Source organism: Mya arenaria, chromosome 2 (genome assembly GCF_026914265.1).
Source record: "Mya arenaria isolate MELC-2E11 chromosome 2, ASM2691426v1".
In the NCBI taxonomy this organism is placed as follows: Eukaryota; Metazoa; Mollusca; class Bivalvia; order Myida; family Myidae; genus Mya; species Mya arenaria.
Genome location: NC_069123.1, coordinates 18,205,326 through 18,226,581, shown reverse-complemented (window position 1 = coordinate 18,226,581; position 21,256 = coordinate 18,205,326). Strand labels below are relative to the sequence as shown.

At 36.8% G+C, this 21,256-nt stretch overlaps 1 protein-coding gene across 1 annotated transcript; it reads left to right on the top strand.

The window, feature by feature from the left end:
• The first annotated feature begins 9,867 nt into the window (after positions 1-9,867).
• LOC128225190 (uncharacterized) lies at positions 9,868-16,958 on the top strand. Its single transcript, XM_052935250.1, has 3 exons — positions 9,868-9,940; positions 11,150-11,219; positions 16,062-16,958. The coding sequence occupies exons 2-3, from the start codon at positions 11,150-11,152 to the stop codon at positions 16,835-16,837; spliced, it is 846 nt and encodes a 281-aa protein (XP_052791210.1). The 5' UTR covers positions 9,868-9,940; the 3' UTR covers positions 16,838-16,958.
• The last annotated feature ends 4,298 nt before the right edge of the window (positions 16,959-21,256 follow it).

Here is a 21,256-nt window from a genome sequence, read left to right as displayed (position 1 = left end):
AAGTGTGATACAAGCTTTGGATGAATACTAGACGAGGAATTCTATACTCTTCAAAAATTCAAAGTAATTATAACAAGTTTAATGGTTTTATTATAGAAAATGCACACCTTTTTAAGTTACGATATTTCAAATAAAGTTCACATGATTGTATACTCAACAATTAGCAAGAATACAATGATCTGAATAAAATAGATTGTCCTGTATTGGGAGGAAATACAACAGCGCCAGTATTACAGCCCTAAGCATCTTCAGAAAATTGTATATATACTTTCAATTATTAATAATACATAAAAATGATATATTTCCAAAATCATATAAGAACTTCAAGATGTTTTAACTTCTTTAATAGCATAGATATAATAGTAATATTAATTTATTTATCTGAATTAACCACAAATATCGTATATCCCCGTCCAGTATTTTAATCTAGTGTAAACTTATCGAAATGTGCGTATATATCCAAAGGACTTCTCTTAACCTTTTTCACATTTTTAACACCCATTATGATATAAAAAATTCGTGGTCACCAAGCCGGACAAGTGGGTTTTCTCCGGGTTCTCCGGTTTCCCCCACAACACAAGACCACACTCTCGCGTAAAATCGTGCCAACGAGAGTGATTGATATAATGTTGTAATAACTTGTTTCACAATCGTTGTAAAATAAATTTGTTTAAACTAGTATATAAAAAATATATCGCAGTATAAACAATCATACCATAAAGCCAAAAGTGCATACATACATTTAGCGGACACAACGTCACTACGAAATTTGCATATTACGTGACTTTCTTATTCTAAAAAAATACATTATATTGCTTATGTACTTAAAATTTTCATATTTTAACTAAGAATTAATTAGTTTGAATATTTTGTTCAACAAAATAAAATTACAAAAAATATTTCAATTAAAACCAAAATTATATTAATTTGAAGAAACGAGAGGTGATTGCAATGATACGGCCATGTTTATTGCATAGTTGGGTTACGTACAGTTCCTACATTATATAATTAATACTGTTATTTGAAATGCATTCTCATTGAATTTACAAGTTAATCCATTTATTAAAAATAAGTTCATTTTGAATAAGCAAAACATCATCCGAAACTTTGATGAATCGGCTCCAAAGGTTCGCAAACCATGCACAAAATACCGAAAGTCTTCGAGTTTGGGGATAAGTTATTAACTACTCTTTAAATGTATCCAAGGTTTGTAATAACGGTATAAGACAAACGTCTTTTGTATCTTGATGTTTCTCTTTTCTTTATCATTGTATACAATTGTTTGTTCATAAAGGTGTTTTCATCAAGCATATTTAATAGTTTTATTGTACAATAATAATGTTGGTTGGTCCATTTTGCTCACGTGAACCTCCCTGGTACAACATCGACACCTATTTAAAACGCCAACGAGCCCTTCTTATCATGAAGATTTTATTTCTTGTCACCTAACTGACTTGGTATACAACCTCATTGGCTGACACATTCCAACGCAAAATCTGATGCAAGGAGTGCATATCGGATTGGGGGGATGGGCAGTAGGCAACCTTTAAACACCCGCGAAAGTAAAATGTAGGGTCTCCGAGTTTTTTTTTGTCTCCATGAATACTTCTTAGTAAATAACCTACATGTTCAGCCTATGCACGCATATGGGAAATCATGAAGCACTAGGCTTAATCATTACGAATTTCAATTAGGTGTTTATTTTCAATTAAACCGGTGTATAAAGATCCGCCTATTGCCATTCTTCCTAACATGGTAGATTTAAGGCATGCGAGCATATGAGAGATAATGTCAGCTACGGTTGACACCCCAACGACATTCGGTGTATAGTTTTGTTCCGCTACTTTCTGAACTTGAAATGAAAAAAAAAAACACACGAGAGAAGCCATATGACAGCAGAGCAGAAAGGTTCGGACACTTTCTGGCGGATTATAGGAACACTTGTGACAAGGAAGCTGGGTCAACAGAAATTACCCACCCAGGCAAATGTTCACCATCATCACTTAACACCAAAGGTTAGATATATGATGTCCAATTGATAAGCAGAAAGTCCCTGTCATCAAGGAGTTATCGCCTTTGAATTCAGAAATATACAGTGTCTGCTTCCTCCTCACTGTTCACCAAACATCGCCAAATCTAGTCACCATGTTTATGGTCAAAATATCGAGTTCGAGTTCTGTCAGTATTCATGAGACTTCTCCAGGCACTGGCACTCCATATCCCTGTTAATCAGATTAAACAATTTCAGCCGTACAAAGCCAGTGTGGCATAAGTAAGGAAGGTTTAAGTGCAAACATTCTCAGTGTACATGTTATTGCTCCGGCTCTGGCTGCTGGGAATTTATATTGAAATATGACAACTAGATGTCAAGTTTTAATGCAAACAAATATTCGCCGTCCACACCTGTCAAACCCTAGCATTTCGAAATATTTCATTTTCGACATTGTTCGTATTCTTGGAAATTATAATCAATATTCAGTTTTTGAAGAGTATGTCGCCAATGGCGTCTGCGAATTAGTTGTGAAAACTTGAATCGATAAACCGAATTGTGTAATGAAACTGGTTCTGGTTCAAGGAAAATCATGCCCAATATAAGCCCTGTGTTGTGTATTGATGCATTTTGTCAAAATATACATACATTACCCTAATACATGATAAATGTTCTTCATCTTTACGAAAACCTTACCCGTGCCCGTATGCACGTGTTTGCAAAAAGACGTAACTATTCGATAGTAAATAGTTCATTATACTATGTACCCATGTTTTGATCAAACAGCAATATCAGGAATAAACTCTGCAGGAGTTTTATTAACAATATTAGAGATAGAACAATTTCAACCTGTATTGTGAACACAACCGTGTAATAAATCATAAATAACAACAAGTGTCAAAATTAATTTGTCTTAAACATTCTCGTTTACCAGAGTTACGTACCCTTCACCTGAGTGACGTACAACATATAACGATCGAACCTCTGATGGATGAGAATGGTCTTAAATAGCATCGATGATAACCTACGAGTACACTCTTGCACAGTTGTGCCAAGTTACACTGATAAATGGTACTACATGAATATGAATGGTTAAAATTGGACAAATGCTTCAAGTTATTGAGAATTGTGTAATTACTTTTAACAATATAAAACATATATATTAGTATGATTTTTTCCAACTCATTTGCATGTCATAAATGGTTTGTACAAACCCCTTTCCCGGCTAGTGTTACTGAGATCATTTGTTATTTTTTCGTATAAATATGTTGTTTGTGTACATTAAGATAAGATAAGATAAATTTTATTTTAAGTCGGCAAGTCAGAATTAACAATTTAACATAAGCGACAAGCGCTTTTGAACCGACTATAATGAACATATGTCCATTTTTAAATGTATTTGTTTATCTCGTTTGTATATCATGTCTGTATTTTGTATATTCTTCTTCTCATTCATTCAGTGTAGATTCCAGCAGTGTTTGTACATTAACATTTTCTAACGTTCTTTCACTGACAGATATGTTGAGACTAGCAGCTTGCTTTGTCGTATAGCGTGTGCCTACAACCATGCATTTTAATTAAGTTGGAGGTAAAGACATGTATAGTTAGTTATTTTGCACCAATCAACGACGAAGTTTAGATAACTTTGAAGTGAAAATTCAATGCTAGATAAATTGCTACCAGATTCATGCAAGGTTGAATCATCCGCAAATTAATATGTATTTATTATATTATTACAAAGTGCTATGTCATTAATATTGACACCTCAACTTCCATTCCTTAAATGAACTGCTTTTCGGCAATTGCGTTCATCAATCGATGAACGCAACATCTTCGGATATGTTTGGATCGCAATTCACCGCATAACAATATACATGAAAACTATTGATCTTGTTATTGTTTGTATTGTGTCAGCAGGTCCCGTAAAATACAAATCATCATTTTAGAAAGTGCTTAGTTATTATGTTTTAAACGTTTTGTTGCCATATAAGTGTTTCAATTTAACGTTTAAAAGTGATTTCAAGTGGTTGATCTTTGCCCGCGTTATTGTGACGTCATTTGAAAAAAAATGTTTCCGGTAACAGTTGAGTCGTCTTATTTATAGAGTGGGTAAGAAAGGATTACTGAAAGGTAATCCGAAATGAAATGAAGTATTTTTTAACGTTCCTTGAATAAAATAATGAACTATTGGTGTAAATATAAGGAATGAATTGCGGGGTTGATGCCATTATCGGGGATATGAACGCAATTGAGCTGGTCAAAGTACGCGTGGAGTCCTTCGGACTCCACACACTTAGACCAGCCCAATTGCGTTCATACCCCGATAATGACATCAACCCCGCAATTCATTCCTTAAATGAAACAACAATGGACCAAGTATTGACCCCTGCGGCAAGCCTGATGATATAATGAAGCAGGCCAGATTGTATATTTCCAACTTTTACTTACTGTTTCCTGATGTAATTTTAATTTCTGCAAATTAATTTTGTCAACAAAATTAAAGGCATTTCTTAGGTCAAGAAATATAGCCCCAACAAGATTTCCACAGTCAACAGGTTTAACCAATGCGTCTATTCAACTGACAAAAGCAGTACCGTGCAAGAATGAGTTCCCTAAACCCCGGACTGCTTTGTTTGTATAACATTGGTAGAATGGAAATACGATTGAATTTGATTTGCAATGTGCCTTTCAAATATTTTAGAGATAGTCAACAGTATTGAAATAGGAATTACCAGGATCCTCTTTCGAACCTATTTAAACATTGGCAAGACACGTGCAGTTCAGTTAAGGGAGCCTGGAAATCAAAGGGCAATACTTGTTGTGTCAATGACTCGATCAAGAAGAATTTGGTTATACTGTTATGCTGTAAAATTTCGAGTACTTTTGTGTAATGAAGTTTTACGAAATGTCATTAATACTTTTCATGTTTCATAATTTTAGAATAATTTGGCTATTATCAACACTTCACACAAGTTTCGTTATTTTCTTTCTATAATGTTACATGTACATAGTAATGGCTCCGGAAAGAAGGACGGACTGATGATGCCAACTCCATATCGTCGGGGGCGGAGGAAACTGATTTAAATAACTAATATTCCCGTCTCATGAGGTCATTTTAAAACATTTTTTTATTTACTACATTTTAAAGGTAGTTATAGAACAGATAATTTCAGCCTCGCAATAATTAAATATATCGCCAGCATTTCAAACTGCTAATCTAAGTTAAACTTGGTATGACTGGCCCCCTTTCACATGATTTACACCAAACATGATTCTCCATGGCAAATGAGCCAGTTGGGAAGTTGATGACGAGTTAGTAATGTGTCATGATTTTATGAGTGAGTGAATAAATAACTGACCAGATCTACAGTCAGTTTCAAATGGTTGCAAATGCAACAGTCCGCTGTAGGCAGCGGATGTGCGTTCGCAGTATAACATTTCGTTATAGACGGAAGTGCGTTCATAGTACGTATGTTCACTTGGTTGATTATATACAAATTAGCAAAGCCCGGGCTCTGTGTGGATTGAGAATTTACTGTATATAAAGACCAGCGGACCCGTTCCGGGTCGAGCATGCTTTTTTCTGAAAGAATCTGTTGCGTCTTTGACGTCGCTCGCTACTCTATATAATGTGTAGTAAGGTTCAAAGGTCAGGCTAATTTGAAAACCGTCACACATAATTGTTTTAAGTTTGGCCTATTTTCCATATTACTAATCTCAGTTAAAATCAAATCATATAAATGCACTAATATAATGCGTTGATCCTCCCATGTATTGTATAGAGAACGTAGAAGACAGTTTATCAAAAGAATAAACAACGCAATACATATTTGAAATAGGCCAATATGACACGTGATTAAATTAATGTAATACAATGGCTTATATATACATGTATGGTGGAACAGATTTATGAAAAAGGTTTATCAATTTCAAATTGTTCACAGCTATGTCTATATAATTAAATGCATCTTTTTCTAAATATATCAATTTTGAATTCTTTCTCTACTTTTTAACTTAGTTGAATAACTTACACTTGGCCCATGCTCAAATATTATATGATAATCATGTTCGTAAGTAAGTTATCTTTCGCGATCGAATACATGATTAAACAAATATACATTACACATCATATGACAACAACTTTGTCTTAAATATGTGTACTGATAATAATATAATGTTCACACCCACACACGCACACGCACGCACGAAAACACAGTCTCTACCGCATTGGTCACAACGTTTGTAACACAGTCTCTACCGCATTGGTCACAACGTTTGTTTACACAATATTTACTAAGTTTGGATACAATATTAATGGCATAATATCTCAACTGAGTTATATCAATAGCTATGTATTGATTTACTAACTATGGAGTTATTTGACTTGATTTATCAAACATTAATTAAATTCACTTTGACTGCTCTACTCCTTGCGAATCGATTCTAAAATGAATGACAATGTATAAAGGCATAATATCTCAAACAAGTTTGATGAACAGGAAGATCACACTATTCATCTTGAGTCTTCAATTTGCCCAAGTTGACTTTGGCTGCTCATAATTTATTTGACACGCTTATTCAAAATCAATATATATATATAAACATATGTATAACAAACATCAATTTTGAGTGATAAACCTTCAACTACTTACTAAATGATGCATTTATGGAAAATATTACTGATAACATAATTGTAACCGTGTATTTAATAGCAGAAAGCGCAAAAATATTAAATGATTGGTGAATGCTAAAATATTTACTGCCTTCTCCAATCGTCTCATCGGGTAAAAATACCGTGTTTTATGCAAATTTCCTTCAAATTAAACTCCTTCATAAGAACCATTGTTTTTGACATTTATTCATCCTTTTTGGAATATTCAAACAATATTGTTAATTGTGGTTAATCTTATTTGGTAGTAATAGTGCATCTTTAAACATTTCTTATCTAATCCTGAACATATATATATAGGGGGACAATAATAATAATAATAATAATGAGTACTTCTGAAAAGCAGATCACATTATTTATTCCACAGTAACGTCTAATGAACTTATCAAAGCTTTACGCAAATGACATTGAGAAGGAATACTAACTATATCTGTAATGTCCGACCAATCCGATTCGCGGAATAAAAGTTTAAACTAAAAATAAATGTATTCGAATGAAATAGAATAAGTACAGTGGCGGATCCATGTTTCTCAGTTAGGGGGGCGTAACTTCTAAAATTGACTTCTGTTGGCCGCTAAGGCCCCCATGGGTTTTCATGGTAATTCAGGGGGTCGGAGGCCTTCGCGACGGCCTCAAGCTCTTAAACTATTGCATGTGTTTACTATGGAACGCCGGGGCTCAATGCTTCTTGCGAAATGCGTTACGCAAATGCTATATATAGACAATAGTTTCATTTTCGACCAATCGAATGGCCGGGTACGGAATTACGGAAGCTCGTGCTATGTGAAATCTAAATATAGTAACACCTCCTGAATAACGGATTTCCTTCGCATCTCGCATTTCGCATGAAGCATTTTAAAAGCATTTAGCATCTCGCATTTTGCACAAAAATCATTTCCCAAAAAGCATTTCGCATATGGCATAACACAATCAAATTGAATCGGACGAAATATTGTGCACGTTCCGAACTGCTTCCGGCAGCGAAGGGGATGTAAGACATAGGCTACTGATACTGCTACAGAAATATTATTATACGGTGGAAGAAACGATACTCTTTCTAACCTAACGCGTTTACAGCAATATACAGAGTTGCACATCTTGCTATTCGCAATCTAACTGACTTTCTGGCATATTTTCTCTAGGACACCTCTTTACTTTACCGTTTCTGAATATTATATTGTATTGGTGTGTTTATATATGTTATTCTAATGAATAGACACAACAAACGTATTATTTTTCACCTCTATTACATGCAGATAAAAGTATTTTTCAAATTAATGTGTTCCCTTTTTCATTTCATACAAAATGATTCTGCTCAATTTATGCTAACAACGGTAAAAAATATTGAATCGAAGCTTTTCGCATTTCGCAAAAAGAATTTCGCATTAAGCAATTCGCAAAAAGCATTTCGCATAAAGCATTAAGCGTTTTGCAAAAAACATTAAGCATTATGCAAAAAGCATGAAGTATTTCGCATTTCGCAAGAAGCATTGCGCCCCGGCGTTCCATAGTTTACACTGTTTTTACAAAGCTTGAACTGCGAGATACACTTTGTAACGTAGTAACGCCGTTAAGCTGATCGTCACCTCCGTATAGATCAAGTTTTTTTCCCCGCATAAATTGAAATAATAATTCATACAGTTACTGGGCAAACTTTAATGTTTGTTCAGTGACACCGAGTGAAAGTGTCTGCTTTAAGCAAGTAGTCCGCTGAATTCTCGTGTATTTGATCTCTTAAGTTAATCTTGTTTCATATTATCGGATTTGGTGAAAATGTTACTGGATTGCTAAACGGTTTGGGTCCGGATTAGACCCCGAGTTACTCGGCGTCTGATCCGGATCCAATCTGGTTGACGACATCACTACGGTCGCTATCGGCATGCTTAGGGTTACAAACAAAACTTTATCGAAATTACCCATTTACTTCATAGATACGCATGTATTAGCATCTCGAGCAGATAGAAATTGACGCCATAGTGGAAAAAAAAATTTTTATGAGTTTAAATGAATTGCCTCTCGTAAATGGTCCCTTACCGCTATAAACAGTGTTGACCCTTATCATACCGATCGCGACCATAGTAATTTTAAAGTTAACCAGCTTGGACGAACTAACTCGGCGTCTGATCTGGATCCAAGCTGTTTTACACTCAGTCAACTGTTTTACCAGTTTTCAGACGGACCAAACAAGTTTTAATGACCAAACACATGGTAATTCAGCGGACTATTTCTTTGAAGGCAGGATGAGGGTTAAACCATTACAGTTTGGGAGCTAAGGAAACCGGAATCGGATCTGAATCGAGCACAAAAAAACGACATTACCGTGTTCAGGCTTTAAATCTAACGGCATATCTCTTCGAGCACATCCTTTGAAAATAGCAGTCGAATCAGTTCCAATTCCCAACTGTTTCCAGTAGTCTACATCGAAAAGTGTCGCCTGCTCAAAATACATGTTTCTTTTTTTTTTTAAATTTTAATGTAGTTTGAGTGTTAAAAGTTTGGATCCAAATCAAGTACACAGTTATTTGTATAGATAACATAATCCGAAAAGTGAAACAGACGAGCAAACGTCTGTTTCACTGACTTCTCAGGGTTAATACATTCAACACAATGTCGAATAAAACCAGAACATATTTTATTAAAATAACTGTTGTGTCCGATATTCCCCGCATGTATTTCAGCCGTCCGATATTCACTACAAAACTACGCATGTGTCCGATTAAACGGCGTTTTACTTCCTGCGTATAGCCGTAAAAACGGAGGATAGCCAAACGCTAACACATTCTACTGAATACGTCATAATAGATATTTTAATCGATAAGAGCGTTCCACAACGTCTCGGACCAATTATGTTTCGTAAGAGTCCAATGTGGCCAAATAGATGTTCGATACAACCACGGTAAATCGAGATCTATTTTTTTGAGTGGAGCAAATTATTACCTTAAAAGCTATCTACAATGATGGAACGATATTAATAATTTATACATATACTTGGAAAATTTTAGGGGGGGGGGGGCGCGCGCCGGGTCCGCCCCCCCCCCCCTGGATCCGCCTATGAAGTACATAGTGAGTCGGTTGATCTACGTACCACTTTTTGAGTATGTAAACCGTCCAAGTACATCCGAGGTTGTTTTCAAAAAAAATGGCCGAGGATCCCCGAATGGTAAATTCACGTGTTATTTACATCACATGAGTTATCAGGCGACAGATATGCTATATGGATTGACATTCTCTTACATTTCCGAAAGTTTAAGTTATTTTATACAAAATACTGCGACCAAAAAGTAAGTTTTTTGTTTACTTACAATGTTTTCAATTATTATTATAATTATTATTATTATTATTATTATTATTATTATTATTATTATTATTATTATTATTATTTCAACCAATTTTATTATCAGTGATTCAATTTGTCTACAAAAAGTATGAGCTTGATTCTGAGGATTTTCAAGAGTTCGAGAAGATATTTACAAAAGCCATGATTAAGGGCCTTCCACAGTGCAAAAGTTGTTTGAATGACTGCAATTGAAAATGTTTTTTTTTTAATATTAAGTTTTAAGATTCAATATTTAGCAAGTCTAATTTATTTTTCCGTTGCAATATGTGTAGATGCAGTTCGATGTTGAGAACATTTTAAGAGTATTTTTATCAGATTTTCAATTTAAAAATATTGACCTTTTTCCGGAAATGTCTGAATACAAAATGAATATGTTTTATTGTCAAAATTGTCAGTACTACAAATAAACAATGTCTTGAGACTAAGCCGTGAGTGCAGCTATTTTAAGAAAGATATTTGCATTTTTGACCAGGAAATGAATTAAATCCTCTAGTTTTCATTATTTTATTGAATATCTTTCTTATCTGAAAAGATAACATCAAGACTCCTCAATGCATTGGAGGTAAGGTAGTCCGGGGCGCTGACACAAAAAAAAAACATAAAGTTATAATGTCGACAGACTCATTTTCAAAAAATATGTGAGTACTTTTTTATCCAAAATCTGATTAAGTCTTCTTTCATAATATTTGGTCCCATGAACATGCCACGAAGAATGTATATTTTACTCCCGAAATAATTCCTTCCTGAAACTTAATAAAGCATAAACTTTTGAAACGTTTTTATCTTTGGAATACCCCACCCACTTTTACACAGTGGAAGGCCCGCTAATATTGAATTGTGCATTTGTCTTGGGACCGTGTTTACCTATTTATACACGCTGGGCCGATTTCACGTGCGACTCTCACAGGCCTTAAAAGATACTGTCGTCATTTCAATTAGATTCGGAAACAAAAAATACATCTCATTGAGACTTAACACGATTAGAATTTCTATCAATGAACAATTTCAACTATTATTACTTCAACAAGCTCCAAAACTAATGTGTTGTTATGCAATATGTGAAGGAACTGTTTGATATTTTGAATATTGTTCACTGATGGATATTTAGTCAATGCATTTTTGTGACAATTTCTTTTTTTCATGATTTACAAAGATGATGGACGATATCGATATGAAGGAATCATACCACTCTTGCAGCACTTCTTCAAATGAAGGAGAACACAGTAAGATTGTTTATGATCATGATGATAACATGAACGATATCATATGTATGTAATAGATACGGTAAACTAAATATATGATATATGTAGACTATCAATAACTTATGTACATGGTTGTGACACTTTACGTTTTTAAGTTTTATTTGGAAACGGGCTTCTTGTTTGGCCAGTTACACAAGGCTGTAGTGTGCTGTCCAGTGATAGTCAAGAGTGTGTGCGGGGGGGGGGGGCACAAGGTTGTAGTGTGCTGTCCAGTGATAGTCAAGAGTGTGTGCGGGGGGGGGGGCACAAGGCTGTAGTGTGCTGTCCAGTGATAGTCAAGAGTGTGTGCGGGGGGGGGGGACAAGGTTGTAGTGTGCTGTCCAGTGATAGTCAAGAGTGTGTGCGGGGGGGGGGGGGGAGCACAAGGTTGTAGTGTGCTGTCCAGTGATAGTCAAGAGTGTGTGCGGGGGGGGGGCACAAGGCTGTAGTGTGCTGTCCAGTGATAGTCAAGAGTGTGTGCGGAGGGGCACAAGGTTGTAGTGTGCTGTCCAGTGATAGTCAAGAGTGTGTGCGAGGGGGGGGGGGCACAAGGCTGTAGGTGCTGTCCAGTGATAGTCAAGAGTGTGTGCGGGGGGGGGCACAAGGCTGTAGTGTGCTGTCCAGTGATAGTCAAGAGTGTGTGCGGGGGGGCACAAGGCTGTAGTGTGCTGTCCAGTGATAGTCAAGAGTGTGTGCGGGGGGCACAAGGCTGTAGTGTGCTGTCCAGTGATAGTCAAGAGTGTGTGCGGGGGGCACAAGGCTGTAGTGTGCTGTCCAGTGATAGTCAAGAGTGTGTGCGGGGGGCACAAGGCTGTAGTGTGCTGTCCAGTGATAGTCAAGAGTGTGTGCGGGGGGGGCACAAGGCTGTAGTGTGCTGTCCAGTGATAGTCAAGAGTCAAAAGTGTGTGCGGGGGGGGGGGCACAAGGCTGTAGTGTGCTGTCCAGTGATAGTCAAGAGTGTGTGCGGGGGGGGGCACAAGGTTGTAGTGTGCTGTCCAGTGATAGTCAAGAGTGAATGTGGGGGGGGGGGGCACAAGGCTGTAGTGTGCTGTCCAGTGATAGTCAAGAGTGTGTGCGGGGGGCACAAGGTTGTAGTGTGCTGTCCAGTGATAGTCAAGAGTGTGTGCGGGGGGGGCACAAGGTTGTAGTGTGCTGTCCAGTGATAGTCAAGAGTGTGTGTGTGGGGGGGGGGGCACAAGGCTGTAGTGTGCTGTCCAGTGATAGTCAAGAGTGCGTGCGGGGGGCACAAGGTTGTAGTGTGCTGTCCAGTGATAGTCAAGAGTGTGTGCGGGGGGGGGGGGCACAAAGTTGTAGTGTGCTGTCCAGTGATAGTCAAGAGTGTGTGCGGGGGGGGGGGCACAAGGCTGTAGTGTGCTGTCCAGTGATAGTCAAGAGTGTGTGCGGGGGGCACAAGGTTGTAGTGTGCTGTCCAGTGATAGTCAAGAGTGTGTGCGGGGGGACACAAGGTTGTAGTGTTTTGTCCAGTGATAGTCAAGAGTGTGTGCGGGGGGGGAGGCACAAGGCTGTAGTGTGCTGTCCAGTGATAGTCAAGAGTGTGTGCGAGGGGGGGGGGGGGCACAAGGCTGTAGTGTGCTGTCCAGTGATAGTCAAGAGTGTGTGCGGGGGGGCACAAGGCTGAAGTGTGCTGTCCAGTGATAGTCAAGAGTGTGTGCGGGGGGTGGGGCACAAGGTTGTAGTGTGCTGTCCAGTGATAGTCAAGAGTGTGTGCGGGGGGGGGCACAAGGCTGTAGTGTGCTGTCCAGTGATAGTCAACAGTGTGTGCGGGGGGGGGGGGGCACAAGGCTGTAGTGTGCTGTCCAGTGATAGTCAAGAGTGTGTGCGGGGGGGCACAAGGCTGTAGTGTGCTGTCCAGTGATAGTCAAGAGTGTGTGCGGGGGTGGGGGTGGGGGGGTCATTGAAGGTATATCATCGAGAGAGGGTATTAAACGAATGTAAAGCAATCTTTGGTATAGCTTTATTCCTTTGCGTTAGTCCTAACCCTATAAGTTGCTATCGAATCTCGATGCGCAGTTGTGTGGGGTTTGCGCGTTTGTTTTGTGGTAATTCCCGCTTTTAACCCCTTCTTTTGCTTATCTTTAATTTAGAGATGAAAATATAAAAAACACATACTGACACTGTTATTTGTTCATCAAGTATCGCAGAAGAAAGTTTAAAACAAATTAATTTGAATCTTAATGTTTGTTATGCATGTGTATGTATTGATTTTGAATCAGAGTGTCACTTTAAGTTGAAACAAATAATCATTCAAGAATTGATAAAGTAGGCGAAAACAAACAAGTGGATAACGTAGGCGAACACTAACAAGTGGATAAAGAAGGCTTGTCCCAATATTTCTGTACTCTGTTACCGTCAGAAAGCATATTTATTTATCTTTTAAATAAAAATGAATATACTGACAAATATTTTAATTTTTAATGGCGTTTAGGTAAAAAGACTGAATTGTAAACGGAGTTATATTATTGCGTTGACATATCATGAAATGAAACTCCGTTAATTTAATATCTTCTGCAGCAAATAGTTAATTAAGAAGGTAGATGGAAGTTTGGAGGAAGTTTGAAATCGGAAGGTGGTTGGAGGTTATAAGTTAGTTGGAAGTTGGGAGGAAGTTGGAATTTGGGAGGTAGTTTGGAGTTGGGAGCTAGTTGGAAGCTAAAATGATGTTTGAAGTTGGGAGGAAGTTGGAAATTAAAATGTTGTTGGAAATTGGAAGGTACTAGTAGTTAGACGTGCGAGTTAGTTGAAAATTGAATGTTAGGAGGTAGTTGGAAGTTGGAAGGTATTTGGAGGTTGGGAGGAAGTTTGGAGGTAGTTGGAAGTTTGGAAGTAGTTAGAATTCGAAGGATGAGAGGTAGTTGGGAGGTGGTTGGAAAATTGAAGTTGGGAGTTTCTTGGAAGAATGAAGTTGGAAGGTGGTTGGTAGTTGGGAGGTATTTTGTAGTTGGGAGGTAGTTTGAAGTTGGGAAGTGGTTGAAAGTTAAAAACTTTGGATTCGAATATCCAAATACCTACTAGTTGGTTATTCGAATATTCAACAACCTGTTAGTTGCCAGCGAGGATTTTAATATTAAATTAAATACGATCGTATCAGCGAACGGTAAATGCTGATATTAAGCTTCTCGATCATTTACTGTTGCCTTTTGTGCGAATATCCAACTACCGTTGGTAGTTGTGGATTCAGATTATGTCAGTTTTATTGTTGAAAGGTACCGGACTATGTATTGTTAAAAATATGGTTCAAAGATGCATACATGTTTGAAGGAAATCAAACAGTGATTGTATTTATATTCATGTACACATATGTATTTGCGTAACAGACACTGTTTTAAATCACTATTATTCGTACATTCGCCAGTTGGTTATTCGACCATTTCCGGTTGATTATTCGGATATATCCAACTACAGTGGAATGGTTTCTCAGTTTTAAAGAGCGCATAATGTGGGGTTTTAACGGACACCTTACAAGTGATTTGACCGTTTCACATACTACCCTGAAAATAAGCGTTTAAGCCAACTCACTGTCATTTTCAGGAGTGTTAATCTCTTTCAAAAGTTTACATCGATCAGTTTCATCATAGATCTGTCGGGCCCTATGTCTACGTTGTTTCGCAGCAGTTTTCCTCTCTCATGCACTGTTCCTCTCTCATGCACTGTTCGTCCTTTTCGGAAGTCATGAAGTTTATTTAGCATGTGAATATCACGTGTAGAGTGATGATAAATATACCGAAATATACTGGGACCTACGGGGTGAACAAATCCAGTAGATTTCGAATTGGAAAAATACTAAACTGCGAAAATTATGTATCGAAAGCGATGTGATATACCTATACCAGTAAGTAATATTTAATGCGTGGTTCAAAACGATATAAATATTATGTAAGTTTTTGACATTTTGTTCTTGCATATATTTCATCTAGTGTCTAGCCAAAATCACTTTACATTACAATTGGCGATCAAGTTTGCTCTTGACGATAGCTGTCGTCTTATCAGTCTGGATATTGTGTTCGGAGCGAGTCTCATGACGTTCCGAGTCAACTGCTTATCAGTTTCTCCTCGCCCTACGTTCCCGTGTATCGAATATATTAATTGTCCACATATGAATGATTTGACTACTTAACATTCAAACACTCACTGAGGTCGAAAACTCTCAGTCACTTTTTACCGCAACATCAATAACCGCACAGGTTTGTACCAAATGTGCTTTTTTCCAACCTGAAGCGTTTAGACATAGCATATACATGTGTTGGAATACATTACAAAGCGCATGTATCAGACACTCGTTAAGAGACAAGGCTTGGCCAAAGATTGCTCCACCGGAAAATTTACATTCGATAATTGCCCCCCCCCCCCCCCACACCCCTACCCCGAATATTTACATACTTCTCTGTTCACCGTTAATACCGTACGTCTACCTTTGAAATACGTAAAATTCGAAAATTGGCTCAGTATATAATTTCAATACTTTTCAGGTTTGAAGTCTTTATTTCCCAAAATATGATGGTACATATTATGTTTGCGCTGAACTGTATGTTTTGGTCCAGACCTGTATTAGAAAACTATGATAGTTTCTTCTCAAAAAGACGAGGTGATGAAATTCAATTAAAAACAAAACACACACACGCACACGCACGCGCGCACACACACACACACACACTAACACACATATAAAGACAAAAACTGTTTTATGGCCGAACCTAGCGAAAGTGTATTATATTTTTAATATGAGACGTATTTTTTTTATTTATTCCTAGTCTCAATTGTCATTTCATTTCTGCAACATATTTGAACGCATACATTCGTTTCCAGATAATTCTCAAGTTCGCAGAAGAATCAGGAATCCCTCGGAGGTGAGAATTGGAGACAAAGTAAGTTTCTGGTACTTCTGTCTACCGCACGCGGGCATTGTTTCACACATTAGTTGCGTCAGCGACCAGACTCAAACAGCCGCAATTAAGTGCATTCATTACGGCTGTACAAACCTTTTTGCAACAAGAACAATAATGGAAGAAGAGTTCCGTATGGATCTTTCAAAATCAACTTGGTATTTTTCAAGCGTGCCGTTCAACCCGTTACAGTCCTATTCCGGCACGGAGCGACTCTTACGCGCTAAACAAAGAATCGGTGAAAAAAGATGGCAGTCTAAAAATCGCTCCGAAGACTTCTGTAACTGGGCGGTGTTTAGAGAAAATGAAACAGCCGATTTCTCCCAAGAAGAAAGAGATCAAACATCGACCCCAAGGGCTTTAAGGTCGTTTTTCAAACCTGTTTACATCGCAGACGAACTTGAAGAGGGCGATGTCGTGGTCTACAAAGAAACTGGAATTCTTGTTACGAAAAAACCTTTGCGTGATGGAAACAAACAACTTTGTATTGACGTTATAGTCGCAAAGCACGGCAAATGTCTACGAGAAAAGTTCGTGGTCAATCTAAATGAGGAACACATATCAAAGAAATATTTTGACCCTTCGGACTGTGTTTCGAGAAAAGAAATGGTAACCCGAGCGAAACAAATGGAAGGGAGGAACGTTTGTGCGCGGTCGACCAATGAGTTAATTGAGAAATATTTAACGAATAAAGATTAGAACTGTTGAGAGAATTCCATACACCTGATAACATTGTTGACGAATCATTATAGTTAGTAAATTTAGCTCCACCAAAAACAGTGTGTGTATTCCACGTGATAAATTACGTCATAAATGCTACGTCGGAAGGCAACATATTTACTAAAATAAAGACTTAAATCAAAGATAGCTTTTCTTTTACTACACCATTTTAAATAAAACAAAGGGCAGTCTATGCCGCTTCGAAAGCCCCGCCTTCGTGTTATTACAGAAATTTGATAAGGTTATTAGTTTCATCAAACACTTCGACAAACCTGTTTCAAAAATAATGTTTTGACAGTGCTCCGTCAAACGACCGTATTGTGAAAAGGTTTGTCGAAGTGTTTTATAAAAACGAAACTCTGGTAAAAGACCAAAGGCGGGGCTCCGTAAGCGGCGTAGACTGCGCTTTATTTCATTTAAAATAGTGAAGAAATAGTGAAGTTATTTTTGTTTTAAGTCTTCATTCGAAGCAAAATATTGCCATCCGACGTAGCATCTATGACGCTATTTAGCACGTGGTAAACACACACTGAAAGCTTCGAGAACAACCTTTTTACCGTGTCCGTACGCTCCGTCGTACCCTTTTTCATTTCCTCTCCATAACTGCACAACCGATAGAATGATAACAGAATGATTTCGCTCAAATTTTGCCAACGTCAATCCGACTTGCAAAGAGAATGTACTACACAAGTAAACGTCATATTATGGTCAAAGGTCAGATGTCGTGTTCGCTCCATAACCCCACAAGCGATCAATCTTTGCCTGGCAAAACGCTAAGCCTGTGGAGATTTTTTGAGTTTCAGTCATAGCTCCCTCATGGTAAATGGTTAAATGCATTTATACCTACATCGGTTTCCAGTAAAAGCCAACTAAGTGGCATTCTGCGCACAACAAAAGATTGCTACCAATGTCTGTAGCATCCCGCTACCAGACTACACGGGAACTAATTTTAAGGGCTGCTTTCAATCATGTTCTTAGAAGATCATAGTCACATATTCAAAAGTGTGTGCATATATATCTTTATTTTAAGCCAGCAATATAGCTGGGTGCGAAGTGCTCGATCGTGTTAAATTTCATCGTACATGTAGCAGGTTTGACCGTGTTTCCTTTGTTTTTGCCCATAGATTTTGATAACCAATAATGGAAGATGCGGAGAGAAGCCAATCAGAATCTAGCATGCGGATAAATTACAGCCTTTCCACTTTAACCGCACACTAGTTATTAAACGTTGCCCGTGACAACATGGTACAAAACAGCTACGTCACCAACTAACCTCGTGATAGAAACATACATAATTTTAATAACTTTTGATGCAGGAACTTTTCCATTAAAAGGAATGTTGCTGACGTAACTGTTTTGCACCATGTTGTTAAGGATGTTTCATGACCATCAGTTAGAAAGGTGCTTATTCAATATACATTATAGTTTCATTTTGCTGTATTTGATAATTTACAGAATCCAAACAAAATATCCAATACATCCAAACGTCATTTTTTCCAATTTATATTTAGTTCTTCGGTACACATTTTGCAATAGTAAAACACACATTAATTGCAGTATGTTTTTGTGTTATAAGAATTTGAGCAAAGTTTACGATGGAATATTGTATTTGATTTGTTGAATTTTAATTATCTATTCAATGAAGATTCATATGAAAAATTATATTTATAAATACAGTACTATTGACCATATATTTTCTCTGCAATTCCTTGTATATTTTTACTTGGTGCTGAGAAGTAAGCTTCTTGTGCCTTTGATAATTATAAAAGGCATTCGATTCAGTGAATCGAACACATCTATGGCAGAAGGTATTTATGCATGATGTTAACGGTAAATGTATAAGAATAATTTATAACATGTACACGAAAGACAAATCTTGTCTTAAAGCTAATAATATTTGTCTGAGTTCTTCAGTACAAAAATGTAGTCAATTTTGGGTTTGTCAAGGTGAGAAATTATCTCCATTTTTCAATATTTTTGAATAATTTCACTCAATTCGTGTCCACAAAATTTGATGGTTTAGCTACAATGTCCATGGCTACTTTTTAGTGCCTTAGTGATGACGATCTTAAAGTTTATTTGTAGATAACATGTTCAATTTTAAATCTTTGGTTAAATCAAAACTTCATGACCAAGTTGTACAACAATGATTTACTTCTATTTATACTAAACGTCAAAATGCATTGTCTATCGAATGTATAAGAAACAATATTATTTTGAAAAGTTCTTGTATATCTTACCAAATAATCTAGCCAAAGCAGCCTTATGTAAATTTAGAGTAATGAATTATTCTTTACCTATTGAAAAAGGGCGTTATTTTAATATTGAACGTAGCCAAAGAAAATGTACACTATGTAATCAATTTTCAGATTTAATTATAGGTGTTGAATTACTTTATTTGTTTGTGTGTGACCATTTCAATGGTTATAGGTTGAAATTATGTCTCGCAACTATTTCAACCCTATCAATACATATAAACTTGATGGTCCAATGAATGGTACAGTAAAACCAAACTTCTTAAATTAGCTTTATTTTCCAAGATCATCATGTACAATAAAATTCAAGTAATTCCATTCTCCTCTATATCCGTATCATTGATTTTGCTTAATCAATTTCTTATATATTCTTTAGTTTGTCATAATGCCAATTGTACATTGTTTTCTTTTTGTTGTTTGAACTGTCTCTTTGTTACTTATCAGTTGTTATGTCACATGTATTCTATATGCCTTGAAACAAATAAAACTTGAAAAAATAATTATCTCGACAATGTGTCAGAATGTTTCAAACTAATCAATATTTCTTAGCGTTAACTTTTTAAATAAGAACGATTAAACCATTCGGTTGTCCGGTTAGCGCAGTTGTTAGTGCACTCGCTTCTCGCCGGGTTGATTCCCGACCTGGGCGCATGCCAGTTTGGTTTGTGAACACCAAGTTTGGACAAGTTGTTTTTTTCTGCGGTACGCCGGTGTTCACAACCATTCGGAGCTCCTCGGCCATTTTATCGAAAACAACCTAGGATGTATGCCGGTGCATCAGTTGAAGTAGTTCGTAAGATTTTGAATTATATCATTAGTTAAATGTAGTGTTTTAGAGTTGTATTTATTTATCTAAGTTTAAATTTATTGTCATTGAATTATATTATAGCAAACATAATGAAGAATCCCAAGAGTTAAGTCACAAAGTTTAACTGCTAAATAAAATTACTACGCGATCTACTTGCAGCGGACTTAAGGTTACACACCACCATTGTTATTCCCTATGTAATTCAATGTAAAATTATAATTTTCAGACAACATTTAAAGGCATTTCGAGCGAATGCAGGCTATGATAACCACATATATTCTTAAAGTACAAGCTTTAAATTACCTTTTAAGCCAACAAAAAAGGGGGGTCAAGTTATTCCTAAGAAAAATCACTCCACTTGAAAAACTAACTCTAAAAATGGCACCGTCCGCCATGACAGATAGATCTTCCAAAATGACCTTTCAACTATAGGGCAGCGGTTTATGCTTTAATCTCTACTCTAAATGATGAATCAAGCAAGAATAGATACTTCAGGTATAAAAGTTTCAGGAATAATGATAGTTTTGATTTACAGTGTATTGAGCATGTGAAAACATGTCTATCAATCATAATAACATTTTTTTTATTGAGAATTTTTCACACAACGGAAGTACATATGACGTAATGGTGACGTCATTCCTTAAACGTACCACTTTTTTAGTGTGTAAACCATCTAAATACATCCGAGGTTGTTTTCGATAAAATGGCCGAGGAGTTCCGAATGTTCACAACAACACGAGACCACTTCACGCGCAACATAATGCCAACCAGAGTGATTAATATAAGTTGTAATAGCATTAACATTACGATAGGTTTCATTTAAAATGGTTAAGAAATAGTAAAGTTGTCTTTGTTTAAACCAACGAAAACGCACTTTATTTTACACGACAATGTCCGGCAGTTCCATTCCGAAGAAAACGTCAAAAATCAATAGCATTAATGAAATGGTGCATTTTCTTGAATATGAAAGCAATTAACAATGGAATACACTCGAACTTATGTTATATGATAGTAAGTTTATATTGCAATTAACAATGGAATACACTCGAACTAATGTTATATGACAGTAAGTTTATATTGCAATTAACAATGGAATACACTCGAACTAATGTTATATGACAGTAAGTTTATATTGCAATTAACAATGGAATACACTCGAACTAATGTTATATGACAGTAAGTTTATATTGCAATTAACAATGGAATACACTCGAACTAATGTTATATGACAGTAAGTTTATATTGCAATTAACAATGGAATACACTCGAACTAATGTTATATGACAGTAAGTTTATATTGTTATCAAGAGTGTCAAACACAACGCCCGTCCTAAT